Source organism: Cynocephalus volans, chromosome 3 (assembly GCF_027409185.1).
Source record: "Cynocephalus volans isolate mCynVol1 chromosome 3, mCynVol1.pri, whole genome shotgun sequence".
In the NCBI taxonomy this organism is placed as follows: domain Eukaryota; kingdom Metazoa; phylum Chordata; class Mammalia; order Dermoptera; family Cynocephalidae; genus Cynocephalus; species Cynocephalus volans.
Genome location: NC_084462.1, coordinates 66,421,587 through 66,441,036, shown reverse-complemented (window position 1 = coordinate 66,441,036; position 19,450 = coordinate 66,421,587). Strand labels below are relative to the sequence as shown.

Sequence of the window (19,450 nt, the reverse complement as noted above, 5' to 3'; positions counted from 1 at the left end):
GTACATACACAAATTTATATGTGTGTATATGATATATATGTATGTATATGTGTATATATATATGTATGTATATATACATATATGTTCACGCATATTAGAACTGACTTCATCTATCACCACATAGAGTAGAATATAAGTATTCTTCCAGATAAGATAAAACCTTTAGCCTCCATTTTCTTCTCTCTTCCCTTTCCCTTCCCAATTTCAGATTTAGTCGAAATAATTTGAACTTTTAGTTCCAGATTATTATCAAATTTTTTGTGCCTTCCATATTTTAAGCATCCTTTCTTAACAGTTATTGATCTTCATAGTCACATTACAACCTACTTGTTGGCCATAACCTGAGACTTTAATTGATTTCATTGCTCACAATAATTTTTTCTACACCTTGTCTTCCCCTTTCTTAAATTATTTAACGTGATTAATTTTCCATTTGGTTGGAAAATTTTATTTTTCAGTTTACTTTCTGAGACCTTAGGGAAAGGTGTAAAATTTTAGCTAGGTGTAAAATTCTGGGTCACAATCATAGTTTTTCTTCTCAGAATATATAAACATTGCTTCATAAATTTCTAATTTCTCTGGTGTGGCAGATAAAAAATTTAGTTATTGTCTGATTATTTTTCTTCTATGGGTGATCTGTTTTTATTTGCTGAGAGAATCTTTGCGTAATTTTTTCTTCTTGGAAATCATTGATAAAGCTCTATCTAGGTATAGGTCTTTTTCTTTTTTCAATAATCCTCCATGACCATTGTTGATCTGAACACTCAAGTCTTTCTTCAGCTCAGAGAAATTGTCTTCTACTTTTTTATGTATTGATTTATTTTTTTAATTTTTACAACTATTGTTATATGGATATCGGAACTCCAAATCCATCTTTTATATCTTCTTTCTTTTTTCCCATTAATTCTGTTGCTTTGCTTTTTTTCTTTCAGATTCTCAAAGAGATTCTTAAATTGACTTGCTAATTTACCAACTCTTTTTTTCAGCAGACTCCTTTCTGTTAATTACTACCTATGTTACATGAGTTATTTCCCCCCCAACAGTCTTTTCTTTTTAAGAAAATGTAATTTTATTAATATTATTTTTTACATTCTAGGATGTTGTTGCAGAGCAGTTGGGAGGGCAGGGGAGGAGGAAAGGGGAAAGAAATATGATGGAAGAAGGAGGAAGGAGGAGGGACGGTATTGAGGCCTGTGGCAGCCCCACATTCCTACAGGGGAGATGGGGGGCCTTCCAGCGGTGGCATGGTCATTGCCTGGCTGGGTGCAGATGTCAGGGGTATGTAGCAAAAGCCCTCGCCCCCCACTGCCTCTGCTCGGGAGAGCCCAGGGTGCTTCCTGTGGTGGCTTGATAGTAACCCCCCAGCAGTCTTTCTTTTTTTTTTAATTGCCAAAAGAGCATAATGTTTTCAGGATGCTTTTTCTTGTCAGCCTGTTCTTGTTTTATCAATGTAGTGCGTTCTTAAATCTTTCTGAAAAGCACACGTAGCATTTACAGAAGTTTTGTTTCCTATATTGTCCCTTTTTCATTGTGGGCTGAGAGACTTGCTCAGTTTGGTCTCCTGTTTTGGCTGCTCATTTTCTTCCTAGGTTCTATGTTGTGTGCTCATTCATAAAGGTTGATATCGGATCGTTTGGTGTCAGTAGCTGATGTGGGCTGGCAGTAGTTGTGTGAAGCAGTTTACACCCCACACCCCCGTGGGGAGGACAGAGCCTCTCCCCCAGAGCCACAGTTGGCAGAAGCTTGTGGGGAGTGCCATCTCTACTGTGGGGGTCAGGAGCAGATTTCTCCCCAGTGCAGGGGGGGAAAATCTTTTTCCTCTACCTGTCTTAGGTTCTCTGGCTAGGGCCCTATAAATTAGACTAACAAAAGATAGATTAATGAGGATGTCTATTAGCATGTTCGTCCTGCTTACATGTGGGCGTACCCAGAGATGAGAAATTCAAAGGTTAGTTAGAAGTTTGGCTTGTATAGCATTTTAGCAGAAGAAAAATAAATTTTTAGAGAAGTGACAAGGTAAAGGAAAAGGGTTTTAGGCTTCCAAGGGCAGCAAACTGTGTAAAGGTGAATATATGGGGGAAACTAATGGAGAAGGTTTGTTTTTGCAGGTCCATCTCGGTGTCAACTCTCTGTCTTCTTAGTGGCCATAACACTTCCCTGAGAGAAGGGATTTATGGCAATCCTCGTTTCTCAGAAGTTTCTGCTTTCAGTCAGATAAGGGAAGCTTTGGGAAAGCTTCTTTCTGCATCTATTGATTCACATTTGCCTCCACCTCAAAATAATTGTATGTCAAAGTGGCATATTTTGGAATGGCATATTTTGATCCCTTATACCAGATACAGTGGGCAAGGCTGGTCCAGCCAGCAAGAGGGACAGAATTCCTGTCCCTTGAGCATGGTAGGTAAGTTTAAAAGCCTGATCATATCGCTTAAAAATCATACACATACGCTCACAATTCAATTCACATTGTTTCACAATTTACCGGTGGTTACTGGAAAAACTCAACTTGGTTTTTCTGCACACAGTCTCAGTGCCATAAATAACTGACAGCTTCCTTCCAGTCACAAGTCAGTAATAAACTACCCTGCTCTTTGACACTGAGCTGACTTACAGCTCACACTGGGGAGCAGTATTAGAGGTGGCTTTAAACTCAGGACTCTGTCTAGGGGTGTCCACACTGGGGCCCTTGGCATTTGATCCCCATTCCTGTGGAGTCCATTCTTTCAGCCCATGTTCATGTTACATCTGCCATGTGGCATGTTCTCTGCTAGTGCTGGGGTATGAATATGAACAGGTACAGCTCTTTCCGTTCATGAGGTCACAGTCTGGTGGAGAAACCAGATCCGTGATTAACGATCAAATCTACAGAGTGCTGCAAGGAAGCAGAGTGTTGCAAGGAAGCCTGCGTCACGCCATCTGTTGTATCTGGGTTTTGATAGTTGCCCTTATCACACCATCTTCAACGTTGTGTTTCCCTTGCCAGTTTCCCCTGTCTGGCACCAGGCTGACATCTGGTATGTGCTCAGTCAGTTGTTGAAGGACAGAAGGAAGAAGGCAGGCAGGGAAGCTTAGAAAAGGCCACCTGCCCAGCCTGGATTGGCCAGGGGAGGCAGCTTCCAAAAAGGTGTCATTTTTACTTAGCATGCTGTATAAGGAAGGAGAAAGGCCACAGAGAGAAGGGTCTGCGTGTGCAAGGCACAGGCACTAGTGAGTCTGCTGTATCTCGAGAACTGCAATATACCAGTGTACTTCAAAAAGTTCGTGGAAAAATAGAATTAAAAGATATATGAATCTTTCCACGAACTTTTTGAAGTACCCTTGCAGGGTTTACAAGAGGGCAGGGAGGGAAGGGTGAGCTAGGGTCAGATGTGGGGAGCTTGGAAGGAGTTAGGATTCTATCCTGCAGTTTCTAGAATATTCACTGTTCTCAGCTTGCTCCTTTTTCATATCACTTACTCTTGTCTCACCAGTGAACATCCTGTAGAATACAGGGTGAATGGAACTCAGTGCAGGACTCTATTGCATACCCATTGATAGGTGTCAAGGAGGGAGTGGGGTGATCAGATCATCTCTATGCACTCTGGCACTTTGACTGATATGGGCAAGTTTGGGAGCAGAGAGACCAAAATTTATTTCTTTGGCTGCATACTTATTCATATTTCACCCCGTTGCACAAAGAATTTGAGGGTATTTACCACCATATGTTGGGTAGGTAACCAACAGAAACTGAAGCAAAGAATCTAGAACAGGGAAAAGGGAGCCCCATTAGGAGACCAAGGCCATATTCTGGGGTGGGGGTGAGGCCTGAAAGAATGCAGAGATGGAGGGGTGGGAGAAGGTCAGCATCTCACATTGCCAAGGCCTGCTTGACCTGGAAGTACTCGGGGGCGCTGGAGGGGGCTCCTGCCCAAGAGTGATGGGGGATAGGACTGCAGGTGGGGCTGAGATGTCCCCATGTCTGGGTGTCAGACCCTAAAGCTTGGCAGGATTCTGTAGTGGTGGGGTGCGGGGAGGGAGGAATTAATCCAGGGCTATCAAAGCCTGTAGCCAGAAGGAGCTTGAATTATAGAGTAGAGAAAACAAAAGACCTATTAATCAAGTTTAAGAGATGTCATGAGATCATAAACTGGAGAGAGAGTCCCCCAGAGGAGACCAGGAGATGGAAAAATTGGCAACAGGTGGGAAGAGGCATGCCAGACATCCTGGGGGAGGAGGGTTCAGGGCAGTGGCAAAGCTGGTGACAAGTCAGTGAAGGGCTGCTGGCTGAAGAGGAAATGAAAAAGACAGATGCCATTGGGCCTGCTCAGGGCCGGGGCTGGGGATAGGTAATGCCAAGGGGGCCTCACCTGCCTTGCCCTCATGACCCCACAGTAAGGGTCCCCCTAAAGTTTGCACCCTAGGCATCTTGCCACCTCACTGTTGTCCCAGCCCTGCCTGGTGTCCTCCTGGAGCCCTCTGTGAAGTTATCAGTACATTGCCCCTCATCGGGCATTGATGATATTATTGGGATTGCTTCCTGGCCTGTGAGAAGCATCACCTGGACAGAAGAAAGGCTGCTGCCAGCAGTCAGGCAGCAGGATGGGAGGACCAGTCACATGACCCATTTCCAAGTTTTTAGGGAACTGGGTTTCAGAGCCAGGAGAAATGGCTTTTCTTTTCATGGAAGGACCTGGAAAGTAGATTCGGTGGAATAATATGTGGATAAAAGGGATTTTCCTCCTGGTCCCCTTTGATGTTTTTGGAGAAAGAAGCAAGGAATTTAAAGTAACCCAAGCAAAGATCCGAGTTAGGGTTAATGTCGCTGACTCAATTCTACTAAAGGCTCATCTCCTCTACTTTCGCCAGCTGTGGGAGTGGGCTTTGCTGCTCAGGGATGGGGGCCTCAGAAATTTTAGAATTCTTAACAGCAAGACTTGAAATTCACAGGCTTTTCTTATTGATTCCAACTGATAAATTCACTGGAACCCCATCCGTCCATCTGTTCATCCAGCCACTGTACAACCATTTGTAGAGCATTATTTCATACCCAGCATTGTGATAGCTGTTGCCAGGCAATTAAGAACCCTTGTCTTTGAAGTCTGAATCTACAGAGAGTTTGTGTATAAGTTGTGTGTGTGCAGTGCCTTGTACTCTGTGGCCAGGACCCATAGGTCCCAGAAGACATGTTCACATAAAGTTCCAGGGCAGTTTTAAGGATGTAAAAGTTGTGTTTAATTGGGAGGATCAGGAGAACCTTGATAAAAGAGTTGATGTTTGACCTATACTTTGAAGAGGTTGATTTATCTCTATGAGTTTCTACTAAAACAAACTATAATTAGTGACAGATTTTTAATTTGTGGCTTAAGCAAAAAACGGATTGATGGCTTATGTAAGTAAGTGAATAGGGGTGGAGCTGGCCTCTGACCAGACCTGATCAGATACTCAGATTGTGTCACCAGGATGGACTTTCTCTATTTCTCATGGCCTGGCTTTCCTCCAAGGCCGCTCCATTCACAGAAGAGTTGCCAGATGATTGCAGTATCTCCAGAGGTTACACACCCTCAGCCTCACATCCAGGAGGAGAGAGTAAGGATCTCTCCCAGAATTCCAAGCGAGGTCTCAGTATGTCTCTGATTGGGGCAGGGTCCTTTCCATGCAGAGGTCACTCAGGCTGCTGGGGGACACTCTGATTGGCTTAAGCCTGAGTCACATGCTCCTCCAAAGCTCATGGGCTGACAACAGGGAGTGTATAGCTCCCTAAAGGGAAAAGTCCAATTCCATAATGTTATGAGAAGAAAGAGGAATATGCCTTTAATACGTCTTAGGCAAAGGTCCAGTAACCACTGCAAATGAAAACAAAGAAGAAAAAAACATTCCAGGCATGTGGAATGCAGTGGAACAAAACCCAAAGTGCAGGGGACAGGTTTGAAGGCAGCCTCAAGTGAAGCACTTTGACTCCTTGGTACGTGGGTAGCCCCTTTCCAATAGGAAGCTTTCCCTCTCCAATGGGGTCAGGCAATGGGCTGCTCTGGTTGGATCCAGTCCTTTTTGTTAATACAGTAGAGCACTATCCTGCCCTTTGGGATGTTTTTCCTATGCTGTTATCATAATTACCGCACTTTCCTATAAGATTATTGAGGAAGAAAGAACTGTTCCCATTGTACAAATGAGGTGAGAGGCCAGAGGGTTAATGGGAGCCACCCCAAAAGAAGAGCTTGTCCAAGTCAGGGCCAGCACAGGATGCAGGGTTTCCTGACTGCAGATGGGGTTTAACTTTCTTGCTCCTGCTGGACGCTACAATCAGGTGCCCACAACTAACAACTGGGCTGAATTGCAAAAAGGATTCTGCAAGTCATTTGTTTAGAACTCAGGCATGTATTTTATATTATATATTATTAAAAGTAAACATGCTATTTAAGCAATGTTAAGATTAATTTTCCTTGACTTTAACAGAAGAAAAAGAAACTAAAGTAAAATTAGACTTGCTAAATTCAAAGAAATATTTCTTCATCTTAAATATTTTCCTAAAAGATTCCTCTAAGATTAAGCAAAATAAATAAATAAATAAGACCTTAAGAGGTTAGAATAATACAGTTTTTAATAAAATGCTTCTATTTTATCAGCACCGCACTCTCCCGTGTGAGCCACGGGCCGGCCCCTAAAACGCTTCTATTTTAGATGATAGTAACTGAGTCTGCTGTGAAAGACCACCCTTCCAGTTTTACTTTCATGTCAAAAAGGCTATAGTGTTCAGCACTGGTCCTTTTACTGTAACATCATTTTTTCCAAATTCTGTATTTTGATTGAGCTCTTGATTGGATGGATGTTGTCAATAAGCAGTTTTTTTCAAGAAGGACTTTTGTGCTCTGAATTTCTGGAGTCTGTTGGTGTTGAGAACATCTATGGGTTGCTCTTATACTTAAATGACATCTCGACTGGTTATGATATTCCTGGGCCACACTTTCTTTCCTTCAGAACTTTGTAGACACTGCTGTATTGTCTTCCAGCATTGAATGTTCATGAGGAGAGGTCAGAGGCCAAACTGATTTGCTTTTTCTGTCTTGATAACTAAAGATATCTTTCATTCTTGAAGTTTATTAATTTAACCAAGCTGTCTTGGTGTTGAGCAGTTTGTATCCAATTATTCTGGAACCTGGTATGCTCCTTTAATCTGAAAATTCTGTTTCTTTCAATGAAAGTTTCTTCTGTTACCCCTCTTCCTCCTTCATTTTCCTTTTCTTCCTTCTCATTTTCTCTTTTTCTTGCTCTATTACCATTAGTATTGCAATTTTTAATTCATTAAATTTTGGTGTTTTCAGATCAATAATCTAACAATGTTTACTATGTTTGGGGGAACTTATTTATTTAATGACTATTGAATGAATAACCAAGATCAGTACCACCATATACATTCAAAGCTATATAAAAATCATTTTATAAAAGTATCTGAGAATATCAGGATTGTTTGTGTCTCATATATGAGTTACTGCCTGTTTTCTGTGTTACCAGATTCTATCAACATTTGATGATTGATTTTAGTCATTGAATTTTGTAACGAATTCCTGCCCTGGCATATTTCATAATCTGGATATGTTCTGCCAAAGCTGTTAGAGTTGGTGATGTATTTCAAGATTAGCATGACTAGAAGAGTTCCTGTTTTCACCATATTACTTAACTAATGTAATGTTATGTTATTATCACCTTAATCACCAAATATCTTTTTTTTATTATTCATGGCTTTAATTAATTGATTATTTTAGGCATTCCATCTCTTTTGCCATCTCATTTACTGAAAATAGATCAGATTTAAATAAAATAGTTTGATAATCACTCTACTTATCTATGTGATAAACTCCTGTTTCTTGCAACATTTAATGGTATGTGAATCCAAATTGTGTTAATGTTCAGCCAATATTCAATACTATATAATTGGAGTGTATTATTATAAAAGCCAATGAGTTTCCCCTGGTGATCTTTGTTCCAAAAATCGAATCTCCTTTATTAACATATAACATATTTGATGTTTAAAAATTTTCTTGACCTGACACTATTTTGATTGAACATATGCAGAACATCATTGCCATCATCTCAACATCTCAACATGTGATGATAATCATGCTTTAGAAATACCATGTGGGTGGTGCTGGGGAGAGTTGATTGGTGTTGGGGAGACCAGAGTCAGGAGGCCTGTTAGGGGATAGCACTCAAGGAGATAAGCAATAATTGAGGCAAGAACAAAGGCAATAGCAGTGGGGACTGATGTGACAGATTTAGGAGCCGGGATTCTGCCCAATCATCTTTATGCCCTAGCCCTATGCTTGCACACAGTTGGTCCTCACTGATTTTTTTTTTAAGTACGTGAAGGTAGAATCAAGAAGACTTAATGATGAATTATTGTTGAAGCAATAGAGGAGGGGGAGGCATCTGGGATGACCCCAAGGTCCCTGGCTTGAGTGGCTGTTGAATGGTGGTGCCATTCGCCACCATAAAGATGGCAGGAAGAGCAGGGAACCCATATGGCCATGTACCTGGTACCTACTGAATGAGTGATGTGTCTAACAGACTCTGTCCACCAAGGATACGCCAGCCGTATGTCTTGGGAGTAGGGACCTGTGTAGGAAAAAGTGGGAAAGGAAAAGCACCAATTTTCTCTTCCTCATTCTTGGGTATGGGGCCAGCATAGGACAGTAGCATGAAACAGATGGTGCTTCCTTCTCTCACCTCTGTCTTTGCTGCTTCTCTAACTTGTGGTATCTTCTTGAGACCTCAGGCTTTCCCATCTCCACCCCACCTTTGCAAACAATGAATAGTTGGAGGGGAGGTAAATAGGAATAAAATATTGGCTCTCTTTAAATATCCTAGGCTCTAGAATTATCCATCTCCACTCCTGGCTTCAGAAATCTTGTTTCCTCAACTGTGTCACCAGGAAACAGAAGGAAACCAGTCTGGTTAAATGCATTCATTCTACTGTGTAAATGACTGATGGGTCCCTTTAGCTGCTCTGTAGTTATTTGAATTTCTAAAAGAGCTGCTCTTTTGCTGCTCTGCCAAAGTCTACTGTGTAAATGACTGATGGATCCCTCTAATTGCCCTATAGTTATTTGGATTTCTAAAATAGTTGCTTCTTTGTTTCTCCTCCAAAATGAAAGCTCCAAGTTGCTTCATGGAGGTGGGGTCTGGAGGGAGAGTTTTTCAGTTATCATGCAGGCAAGCCAGGCCCCGCCCTGGAGGCCTGCTCTGGTGCTAATTCTCCTCCACTGGTCCTATTTTCATAGCATTTTTGCTTCCTGCATTTCTGAGCCACCTGTTTCTTAGGACAGTGGAAGTGGCATGCTGCTCTGGCTCCAGTGGGAGATGCAGCTGGACTAGGGTGGTCTCTCCATACTGGGAAGGGGACAACCCAGAGAACACAGTCAAGTGCTGATGTTTCCTTACTGTCTGAGGTTGAGAGGTTCACCCACCAATAGCAGGGCCATCCCCTGCCATGTGCATGTGTAGTTAATGCCCCCTGCCCCCTTTCATGGCTTCAGAATGTCCACTGTGTACCTGGCACTGTCCTGGGTACATCACATGCATCAGCCTGACTTTGTCTTTCCAACAGTTTATGAGGGACACACTGTAATTCCCATTTTACAGATGGGAAAATTAAGACTCAGAAAGTAATTTGCTCAAGGCCTCATAGCTAGGAATTGGAAGGGCTCTGATTCAGGCCCATGTCTGTCCACTCCAGAGCCCATACCCTTTCTGCTATTGCATGGCCTCTGGCATGGCAGTTTAGACACAGGCAACTTTAGGATAGGGAGACTGAGAACCTGGGAAACATGTTGAGGCTTCTATTAAAATATTAATGAGGGGCTGGCTGGTTAGCTCAGTTGATTAGAGTGTGGTAGTGATAACACCAAGGTCCAGGGTTTGTTCCCTGTACCAGCCAGCCATAAAAAATATATATATAGATACACACACACACACACACACACACACACAGAGCAGTCAATTCACTGAACAGCCATAAAGGGACAAGAGAAACACTACATCCCAGGGAAGAAGAGAAAGAACTTTTTTGTAATTCCTAGAGAGGATGTTCTTTGAGGTTTCCCTGTTGCCTCCTATTTAAAATCCAAACTCCTTCGCTTAGAATTAATTGTAGAAACTTGTGAAAAATCTGAATAGGGGAGGGGGAGAGACAGAGGTAAACTTTTTCTTTCTTTCTTGCTGTGTCTATGATCATCTAAAATGAAATGCACAACACTTAGTATTATATAACTTGCATTTCTTTTATAATAATAAGTCATGAATGTCTTTTCCAAAAAATAAATAGTTTTGAATTTTTAGGCAGTGGCATTTATTAATTGTATGATTTCTTCAGTGATTATAAGCTCTTTTTCATCATGAGAGTAAATAAATAGTCAACTATAGTTTCCCCTTCACGGTTATATTTTTCACATTTAACTCTGTGATCCATTGGAAGTGTGTCTTGGTGTGAAAGAAGAAACAAGGCGGTGACTTGATTCTTGTCCCCCACTCCCAGCCAATTTCCCTGATTCCGATTGTTGAAAACCCCTTTAAAATATTACATTATAAAATATTCTTGTCCCCCACTCCCAGCCAATTTCCCTGATTCCGATTGTTGAAAACCCCTTTAAAATATTACATTATAAAATATTACATGTCTATAGATGCCAGCGCCTATTTCAGGCCTGTCTGGTGTGCTCTACTGATCTTTCTCTTGACTCTTAGACTAGTACCACACTCTTTTAATAATGGCAGTTTTCTGGTTGAGAAAATTCCCCTTCCTTATGCTGATTTTCCTAAAATTTCTTAGCTATTTGACCAGTTTATGCCTTCATATGAAATTTAGAATCATTTGGTTAAGTTTTAAAATCTCATTGATAATTTGATTAAAATTGCTTTAAACCTTTACATTAACTTGAGGAGAATGAATCTTATTATATTTAGTCTCCCTAATCAGGACCTTGATGCACTTTTTTATTTTTTAGACTTTCTCAGTGGAATTTTGTCATTTTCTTTATATAAGTTCAACATATTTCTTGTTAGGATTATGTCTAGGTATTTTGTAGCATTTTTTGAATTGCTGTTGTGAATGGGAGCATGGAATTTCTTTTCATTTGCTTCGCTGGGATACAATTAAGCTTTTTTTCTCTCTTAATTTTGGTGTAATCTAACCACTTTGCTGAGTAATTTTTTATTAATTCTGTGTTATTTTAGCACACATACACCCTTTTTTTTTTTTTAGTATTCTGGGAGCAAATTTTTGATCTTCCAGAGATATAGATCTCTATATCTGTAAGTCTGGATTCATGTCACAGAGGTCCTTGTGGGCAGAGGCCCATCTCACCTCTGCCTCTCCCAAAGTGCCAGGCACATAGTAGGTGCTCAGTGAGTGTCCCTCGAATGAGAGTGAAGGAACCACTCTGCTAAGTAGGTCGTTCCTGGCCCTGAGTGGCTGCCCCCGATGGGTCACTCCAATTCAGTGCTGCTCCTCAGTCTTATCAGAGGGCTGGGAGCTTTCAGATCCAGGGCACATAATTCAGGCCTGCCAATTCACAGAATTGAGAACTGCTGCCAATTGTCCACTTCTATCCAGAGGGGAGCAGGGGCCATTTTTCCCAGGGAAGCCCCATTCGAGGCACAGGAGGCTTAGAGATAGGACCGAGCAGAGGCTACAGTTGTCCAGAAGGTCTTGCTCTCCGTCTCATCAGGTTGTGCAGCCAGGCTGCCCCAGGGCATGCCTTCCTGGGCTTGGAGCACTCTTTCCAAGGAAAGGGATCCAACATCAGACACAGCCCCTCTCCCAGGGGTCCAAAATGGTAAAATGACAATTGCTCCTCATTCTCTTCCCTTTATTGCTACACTCTGTAGAGTTGCCCACATTTATTAGTCTTCTGTCATTTAATTTTTTAAAAAGATAATACATCATACATTCACAAAGTTCAAACATAAAAGCAATCTAAAAAGGCATCCAGTGAAATGTCTCACTCCACCCCCCACCCCATCCCATAACCACTTTTATTAATTTGTGTGTACTCCGAAGATTTCTTTATCCAAATATAATCAAATATGAATATATTCTTACTTTTCTTCATTCTCACACAAAAGATAGCACCTATACACACACATCTGCACCTTGATTTTTTACTCAAAATATACATCACAGTAATATAAATCACTAGCATTTATTGAACACTGATTATATGCTAGTCACTGTTCTAACCTTTTTGTGTATATTAACTCATTTAATCCTCCCAATGCTATTATTATTAACCTCATTTCTCCATGGAGATTTTTCCATATCAGTACATAAAGAGCTCTTCAATTTTTTACAGCTGCATAGTATTCCATTATAAGGGTGCATTATAATTTATGTAACTAATTGCCTAGTAATGGACACTTGGGTTGTTTCTAATTCTTTGCTAATAGGGACTGTGCTGCAGTGAATAACTGCATGGATATAACTGTAACTGTGTGGATGTCACTTTGTATGTGTGAAGATAGAGCTGTAGAATAGATACCTAGAAAGAGGATTGCTGGGTCAAAGGATAAATGTCTCTGTAATTTTGATGGATATTGCCAAATTGCCCTCTGTAGAGTTAATAGTTCTTTTCATAATTGTTTGGCATTTCTAATTAATAGTGTCATTGCGCACTATATTTCAGTCAATTACAATAATTATAGTCTTTGTTAAGACCACTTGTATAGGACTTTTCTCATTTGATCCTCTACAGCACTCCCATAAGAGGTGGGAATTATTATCTCTGTTTTACAGATGAGGAAACTGAGGTACAGAGAGGTTAAGTGACTTGTCAAGGGCACAGAGCTGAGGTCAGATCCATGTCTTCCCCACTCTCACCTCTGCTGCAGTTGCCACTTACCTCAGTCATAGGCTCTGCCTCTGGGTGATGGGCCTCTGTTACTTAGATTAGATTTACCGAGGTTGGAAGAGTTGAATCTCAGGACCCATTTGCAAGCCACATTACCCTTTCCCACACTCTGGGCTCTCCAGGAAACTTCTGCTGGCCTGGAATAAGTTTCCTATGTTTGATAGAGGATCAAGCTTTGGGACCTCACCACTTTCGGTGACCTGGGAAGGTTGAGAGCCAGCAAAGCAAGGACCAGTACCTGAGGCCATGATTTTGGAGTCAGACTGGCCAGTAGGCTCTCTGTTGGCACTTAGTTTGGGGACAAGTTGACCTCAGTAACTAAGACCAAAGTGGTCCCAGGTGAGACCTGTTCTCCTGGCCTTGGATGAGTTGATTTATTCTTATTGTTGTTGAGGGTAAAGTGAAGCAATATATCTAGGGAAGTAACTAACAACATTTTTCCTGGTAATGTTTGAAGAAACCACATTGCAATGGTTAAGAGCATGAACTCTGAGCCAGACTTCCTGGGTTTTTATAATGATGTCCTATTGCTGCTGTGACAAATTGCCACAAATTTAGGGGCTTAGAATAACATAAAAGTACGATCTTGTAGCTCTTGAGGTGAGAAGTCTGAAATGGGTCTCACTGAGGTAAAATCAAGGTGTCAACAGGGCCGTGTTCCTTTGGGAAGCTGTTGGAGAGAATCCGTTTTCTTGTGTTTACAAGCTTCTAGAGTTTGCTCGGATTCCTTGGTTCATGGCCCCCTTCCTGTCTTTGAAGCCAGCAATATAGAATCACTCCAACCTCTGTTTCCATCATATTTCCTTCTCTCACTCTCTTGCCTTCCTTTCTTTCCATGGTAAAGACTCTCATGAACATTGAATCCAACCAGATAATCCAGAATCATCTCTTTAGCCCAAGACCCTTAATTTAATCACACCTGCAAAGAGCCTTTTGCCATGTAAGTAACATATTCACAGGTTCCAGGAATTAGGACATGGACATCTTTGGGGGCCATTATTCTGCCTACTATAGTTTGCATCTGGACTAATCGTGTGACCTGGAACAAATTTTGCTTCTTCCATCAGTTGCCCCATCCTTAAAATAGGGATGATAATAATAATACCTATTTCATAGGATTGTTAGGATTAAATGAGTTAATGTTTATATAATGCTTATAATAGTGTCTAAAAAATAGTAAGTTATGGAAGTGTCTGCTACCTAAAGTATACTAAATACATAAAAATATTGAAACACACTCTATGATCTAACAGATTATTTGTTATCTATTTTATAGAAACAAAAGCATCCATGGTTAGGCTACATAACATGAATATTATTATTAAAGCATTGTCCATACTGGCACAAAAAAAAAAAAAAAAAGAAAAGGAAAAGAAAATGTACAAACAGGAAATCACTTGAATGTCCCTGAAAAGGAGATGATTGGATGATTGAATCAGTTGTGATTGGATGAATGAATTCATGACTGAATCACTTGTGGCCCATGTGGTATATAAGGGAGCTATTAATGACAATACATCAGATCTATGCCTTATAGACCTAGAGGAATGGCCTGAATGAAAGTTAAATTAGAGGAGAAAGTTACAAAGTAATGATATAGCACGATCTCATTTTTTAAGAATAAACATCAGCCCCCCAAATTGTAGATATCTGGGACTATTATCTAACAGTCTAATGTCTCAGTTTCTCCCTCTGTAAAATGAAGATAACGATAATTCTCACCTAACAGGCTCTTGCAAAGGTTAAGAAGGATGATATATGTCAGTCTTTAGAATCCTGCAGCAGCAGCACAGTCTAGGGTATTTGTGTTAGGTGGTATGAGTGGAGACAGTCACGGAAGGGTGCACCCCACGGTGCTTACCTGGTGGGGAAGGGAGATTCAGAAGTGGTGGAAAGAGATTGTTACTTTCTTTTTGTATATCTTTGCATTGTTTCACGGATGGAGAAATTGTTACCGTAGTGTTTTTAATACTCTAATGTTTTATTGGTAGTTTGGATACTATCACCACAACCAACAAACACTGAATTGGAAAAAGCACGACCCTAGAAACATACCATCATTCGAAGTTTGGTAATTTTGGAAAAGGAATTTAGTAACAAAAACTTAAAGGGAAAAAAAAAGGCAGGAGAGCTCTAATCCAGGCCGGCCTTGTATGTCCGCAGCATCTACTGTCGAGGCTGCTCCAAGCCGCTGTGTTGCTCGTGCGCGCTCCTGGACACCGGCCACAGCGAGCTCAAGTGCGACATCACCGCAGAGATCCAGCAGCGGCAGGAGGAGCTGGACACCATGACCCAGGCGCTGCACGAGCAGGACGTCGCCTTCGGGGAGGTGCACGCGCAGATGCGCTCGGCCATCGGCCAGCTGGGCCGCGCGCGCACCGACACCGAGGAGCTGATCCGCGCACGCGTGCGCCAGGTGGTAGCACACGTGCTGGCGCAGGAGCGCGAGCTGCTGGAGGCCGTGAACGAGCGGTACCAGCGCAGTTACGAGGAGATGGCCAGCCGGCTGAGCCGCCTCGACGCTGTGCTGCAGCGCATCCGCACGGGCAGCTCGCTGGTGCAGAGGATGAAATGCTACGCCTCGGAACAGGAGGTGCTGGACATGCACGGCTTCCTGCGCGAGGCGCTCTGCCGCCTGCGTCAGGAGGAGCCCCAGAGCCTGCAAGACACAGTGTGCACCGACAGCTTCGACGAGTTCAAGGTGCGCCTGCAGGACCTCATCTCTTGCGTCACCCAGGGAACAGGTAAGCACCCGAGTCACCCTCCTGAGCGATCTGTTTACCATTTAAGGGCTCAAGCCTCGCAGCTTCTCCCTGGGGCAGGCAAGGTGGAAAAGATCATCTCCATTTGACAGAAAAGGTCGTCTTAGGTTCTGGGGCACAGGATAAGTGGAGGCCCTGACATGGGGTTGTAGCCACCCAGAGGGTTACTAATTTACAAGACCCTATGGATTTACTGTGACCTTTTGACTTTGGGGGAACGTGTTGAGAAACTTCCAAGCCAAACTCCCGACTTGGTATCATTTTAGCCACAGAGGGACCAGCCACTCCAGGAGGTTCTCATAAGCACCCTGTGTCCAGGAACAGAGAAGTGAACTGGGACATAGGGTTACGGCAGAGGAGCTTAAGAAAACTTCCTGGAGATGGTTGGGTGCTTCCCCCAAACCACGTGGTGGCTCAGTGGAGGAGATTCCTTGTCCTCAGATGGCCTTGCCATCTGGACCAGCTGACTACCTTTGTGGGCCCTGCCTGGTATTGGGCACTTGGGAAGTAGGGAGACAACAGGCCAGTTCCTGACCTCAAGAGTTGTCCAGTCCAATTGGGAGAGAAGCCAGGGCCACATCACACAACTGGAGAATGAGACAGTGCTTGGTTCTGCAGCCCAAGTCCAGGAATTGTGGCAGCTGTGTATGAGCTGGAGACGTTAGGGGGGCTTTCAGAATAAGTAGGAGGAGAAGGGGAGAGTGCGCAAGAGGGCCTCCAGGGCTCTTTGACTAAATCTCTAAGCTGGAATCTGAGCTCTGAGAAGCTGGTATAGGATGCCCTTACTGGGAAAGGGGAGGGAGGCTACAGAATCTGAAGGCACTTCCATCTCCTGGAGCTAATGGACGTAGGCTCATAAAGGTGTAATCCTAGAGCTGGTATGGACTTGTGCCTTCTCCACCTAGGCAGTGAATGTTACCCCATATCCAGGAAATAACCCCACAGAGTTTTATCAGCCTGTCTTGGGTGTTATAACTGGGTAGTGGTAGAGAGAAGAGTTACTTTATTCTGAAGCATGAGAGATTTAGGTTAGATTTAATAAGAACCAGACTGCGGGTCAGAAGAATGTCATTGAGCTCTCACTGTATGCAGAGTCAGTGAGCAGTGATGGCTTTAGGGTGGTCCACATGTTCCCTTGTTGGTGGCCAAGAGATGGAGAGAGGTACACTGGGGGTTTGGAGCCAAAGGCAAGTGGTTTCTAATGCCATTCCTCTCTCCTTCTGGCTGGGTTCATGCCCACTGCAGTTGAGAGCTTACCTTCCAACTGCCAGCCCCTCTGTGGAGCTGCCCAGTGCTGTGAGATGCCTTGGAGAGTGGGTATCTAGAAAAAGCAACAAGAACCTCCTCCCTGTCACTGTCCCAAGCCAGGATGCCCCCTGCCAAGGTGTCCCTGACCTGCTTGTGACCTCTGTGTTCTCCAGATGCAGCTCTGTCCAGGAGAGCCAGCCCAGAGGCTGCCAGCACTCCCAGGGACCTTTTTGACGTTGACCTGGTGAGATGGGTTTGGGGTGTGAAGGGGAGGGCCCAGCAGGTCAGGTGGGTTGGGAGTCCTACTGTCCCTGTGTTTGCAGGGAAAGTGCCTGAGAGAGGGACAGCAAGTAGCTGGACTGGAGCTGGGAGGGAGTAAAGGGAGACATTGAGGAAAGGCTGGCTGGCTGGCTGGCTCTGGAATCCTAAATGCCTAAGTTGCTCTTGATGGGCCATGAGCCAAGCTCAGGAGGGGTTAGACCCAGGGTGGACAGCCAGTGAAGGAGGTGGTCACTGGCAGCAGCCCTGATGGATGTGGCAGATGGCCTCTCCCTTCCCTGTGCCCCACCCTGAATGTGGGAGCTTTTTCCTGGGGTCAGCACAGGTGGACCTTCCCCTCCTCTTCCCCTGCACATGGTTCTTGGAGAGGAACAGAGAATGGAGCCAAGAGTCCGATCTCCATCCCAGTAGCCGACTTCTGCTGGTGTGATTCCAGGGCTACACCTGTCTAAGCACCATAGTTTCTCAGGGTTGGAAAGCCCCCATATGCCATCTAATGTTGGCATTCCCTCTGCAGCACCCCTGACCTGTGGCTCTCCAGCTTTCACATACACACCTTCAGGGACAGGAAGCTCATACATTCTTGAAGCAGCCTCTCCCATCTCTGGAGTACTGTGACTTAGAAAGTGCATTCCTGGGTGGAACTGCAGTGGCGTTACTTTGACTTGCCCCCTTTGGCACTCAGAAGCATGGCTCCTCTCTGCCAGAATAAGCTTCTCAGTTCCTTCCTGGGCCTGGTGTTTGGTCTTCTTAGACTAATCGCTCAGATTTTCATGTACCTGCTTGTCCAGGATCTGAGCACAGGACTGACCAGTCCTGCGTGGAAAGCATGTCTTCTGGTGGGCAGCAGGGGATGGTAAGTCTTCTTAGCTTTGCCATGGTATGATCCATGGAGAGAGAGATTGCTGTAGGCTGAAGCAATTAGGAGAGGCTTCCTGGAAGAGGCAGGCTTTAGAGTCTGAGAGTTTTGGAGCTAGGAGAGAGCATAGAGTCTAACCTCCTCTTTTACAGAGGATGAAGCTAAGGCTCAGAGAGGGAGTGTGACTTACCCAAGGCCACACACAGTAAGCTAGGGGCAGGACTAAAAGCTAACTCTTACCTGCCTTGGGTACTATATCCCTATATACAAGGATACGTCAAAAAGTTTGTGGAAAGATTCATATTATTTTTTAATTCCGTTTTTCCACAGACTTTTTGAAGTGCTCTTGTAAACAGTTTCAAAAATAAAAAGAGGACATTTTATTTTACTTTTTAATGTGTAGGTAGTACAACCCATTGGTCATGGCTCAAGCAGAAAGAGAGTCTTACATATAGCAGTTTGCAGCCACAGAAGGATAGAGCAGGACCTTTCAAACTTCTTTTTTTTTTTAAATTTTTAATTGTGGTGAAATACTTATAACATGAAATACACCATCTTAGCCATTTTGAAGTACACAGCTCAGTGGCATTAGGTAATTCACATTGTTGTGAATCCTTCACCACCACCCATCTCCTGAACTCTTTCCACAACCCAAACTGAAATTCTGTACCCACTGAACACTAACTCCTCATTCTGCACCCCACCTCCAGCCCCTGGCAACCACGAGTTTACTTTCTGTTTCTGTGAATTTGACTACTTCAGGTACCTCATTAAGTAGAATCATGCAGTGTTTGTCTTTTTGTGACTGGCTTATTTCACTTAACATAATGTTTTCAAGGTTCATCCATGTTGTAGCATGTGTCAGAATTTCCTTCCTTTTTAAGGCTGAATAATACTCTGTCATATGTGTGTACCACATTTTCTTTATCCATTCATCCGCTGATGGACATTTGGGTTGCTTCCACCCTTTGGCTATTGCGAATAGTGCTGCTATGTACATGGGTGTACAAATATCTCTTCAAGTCCCTGCTTTCAACTCTTTTGGGTCTATACCCAGAAGTGAAATTGTTGGATCATATGGTAATTCTATTCTTAATTTTTTGAGGAAATGCCATACCGTTTCCCTATTTGGCTGCGCTGTTTTACATTCCCACCAACAATGCATAAGCGTTCTGATTTCTCCATATTTTTTATTTTTTGATAATAGTCATCTTGCTGGGTGTGAAGTGCGTTAAACTCTTTTTTGACCGTCACCCACTGTAAAAAAATATATATTTTACATCTTTACTTATGGTATATACACAAGTACACACATACCAGTGCTAAGATAGAAGTTTTACAAAACAAATTACACGTGTTACATGGGATGTACTCCAATATTTTTTATTCTATACTATTTTCTGTAATATAAAAAATGTAGGTCA

General features: G+C 43.0%; 1 protein-coding gene across 3 annotated transcripts in view; it reads left to right on the top strand.

Annotated features, from left to right (window-relative positions):
- PML (PML nuclear body scaffold) overlaps positions 1–19,450 on the top strand; it is a 42,993-nt gene that overhangs the window by 7,117 nt on the left and 16,426 nt on the right. For all 3 annotated transcript variants that reach the window (XM_063090861.1, XM_063090858.1, XM_063090860.1), the window contains exons 3-4: positions 15,042–15,622; positions 17,062–17,132. In XM_063090861.1, the coding sequence (XP_062946931.1) occupies positions 15,042–15,622; positions 17,062–17,132 (652 nt within the window). The remainder of the gene's footprint in view (positions 1–15,041; positions 15,623–17,061; positions 17,133–19,450) is intronic.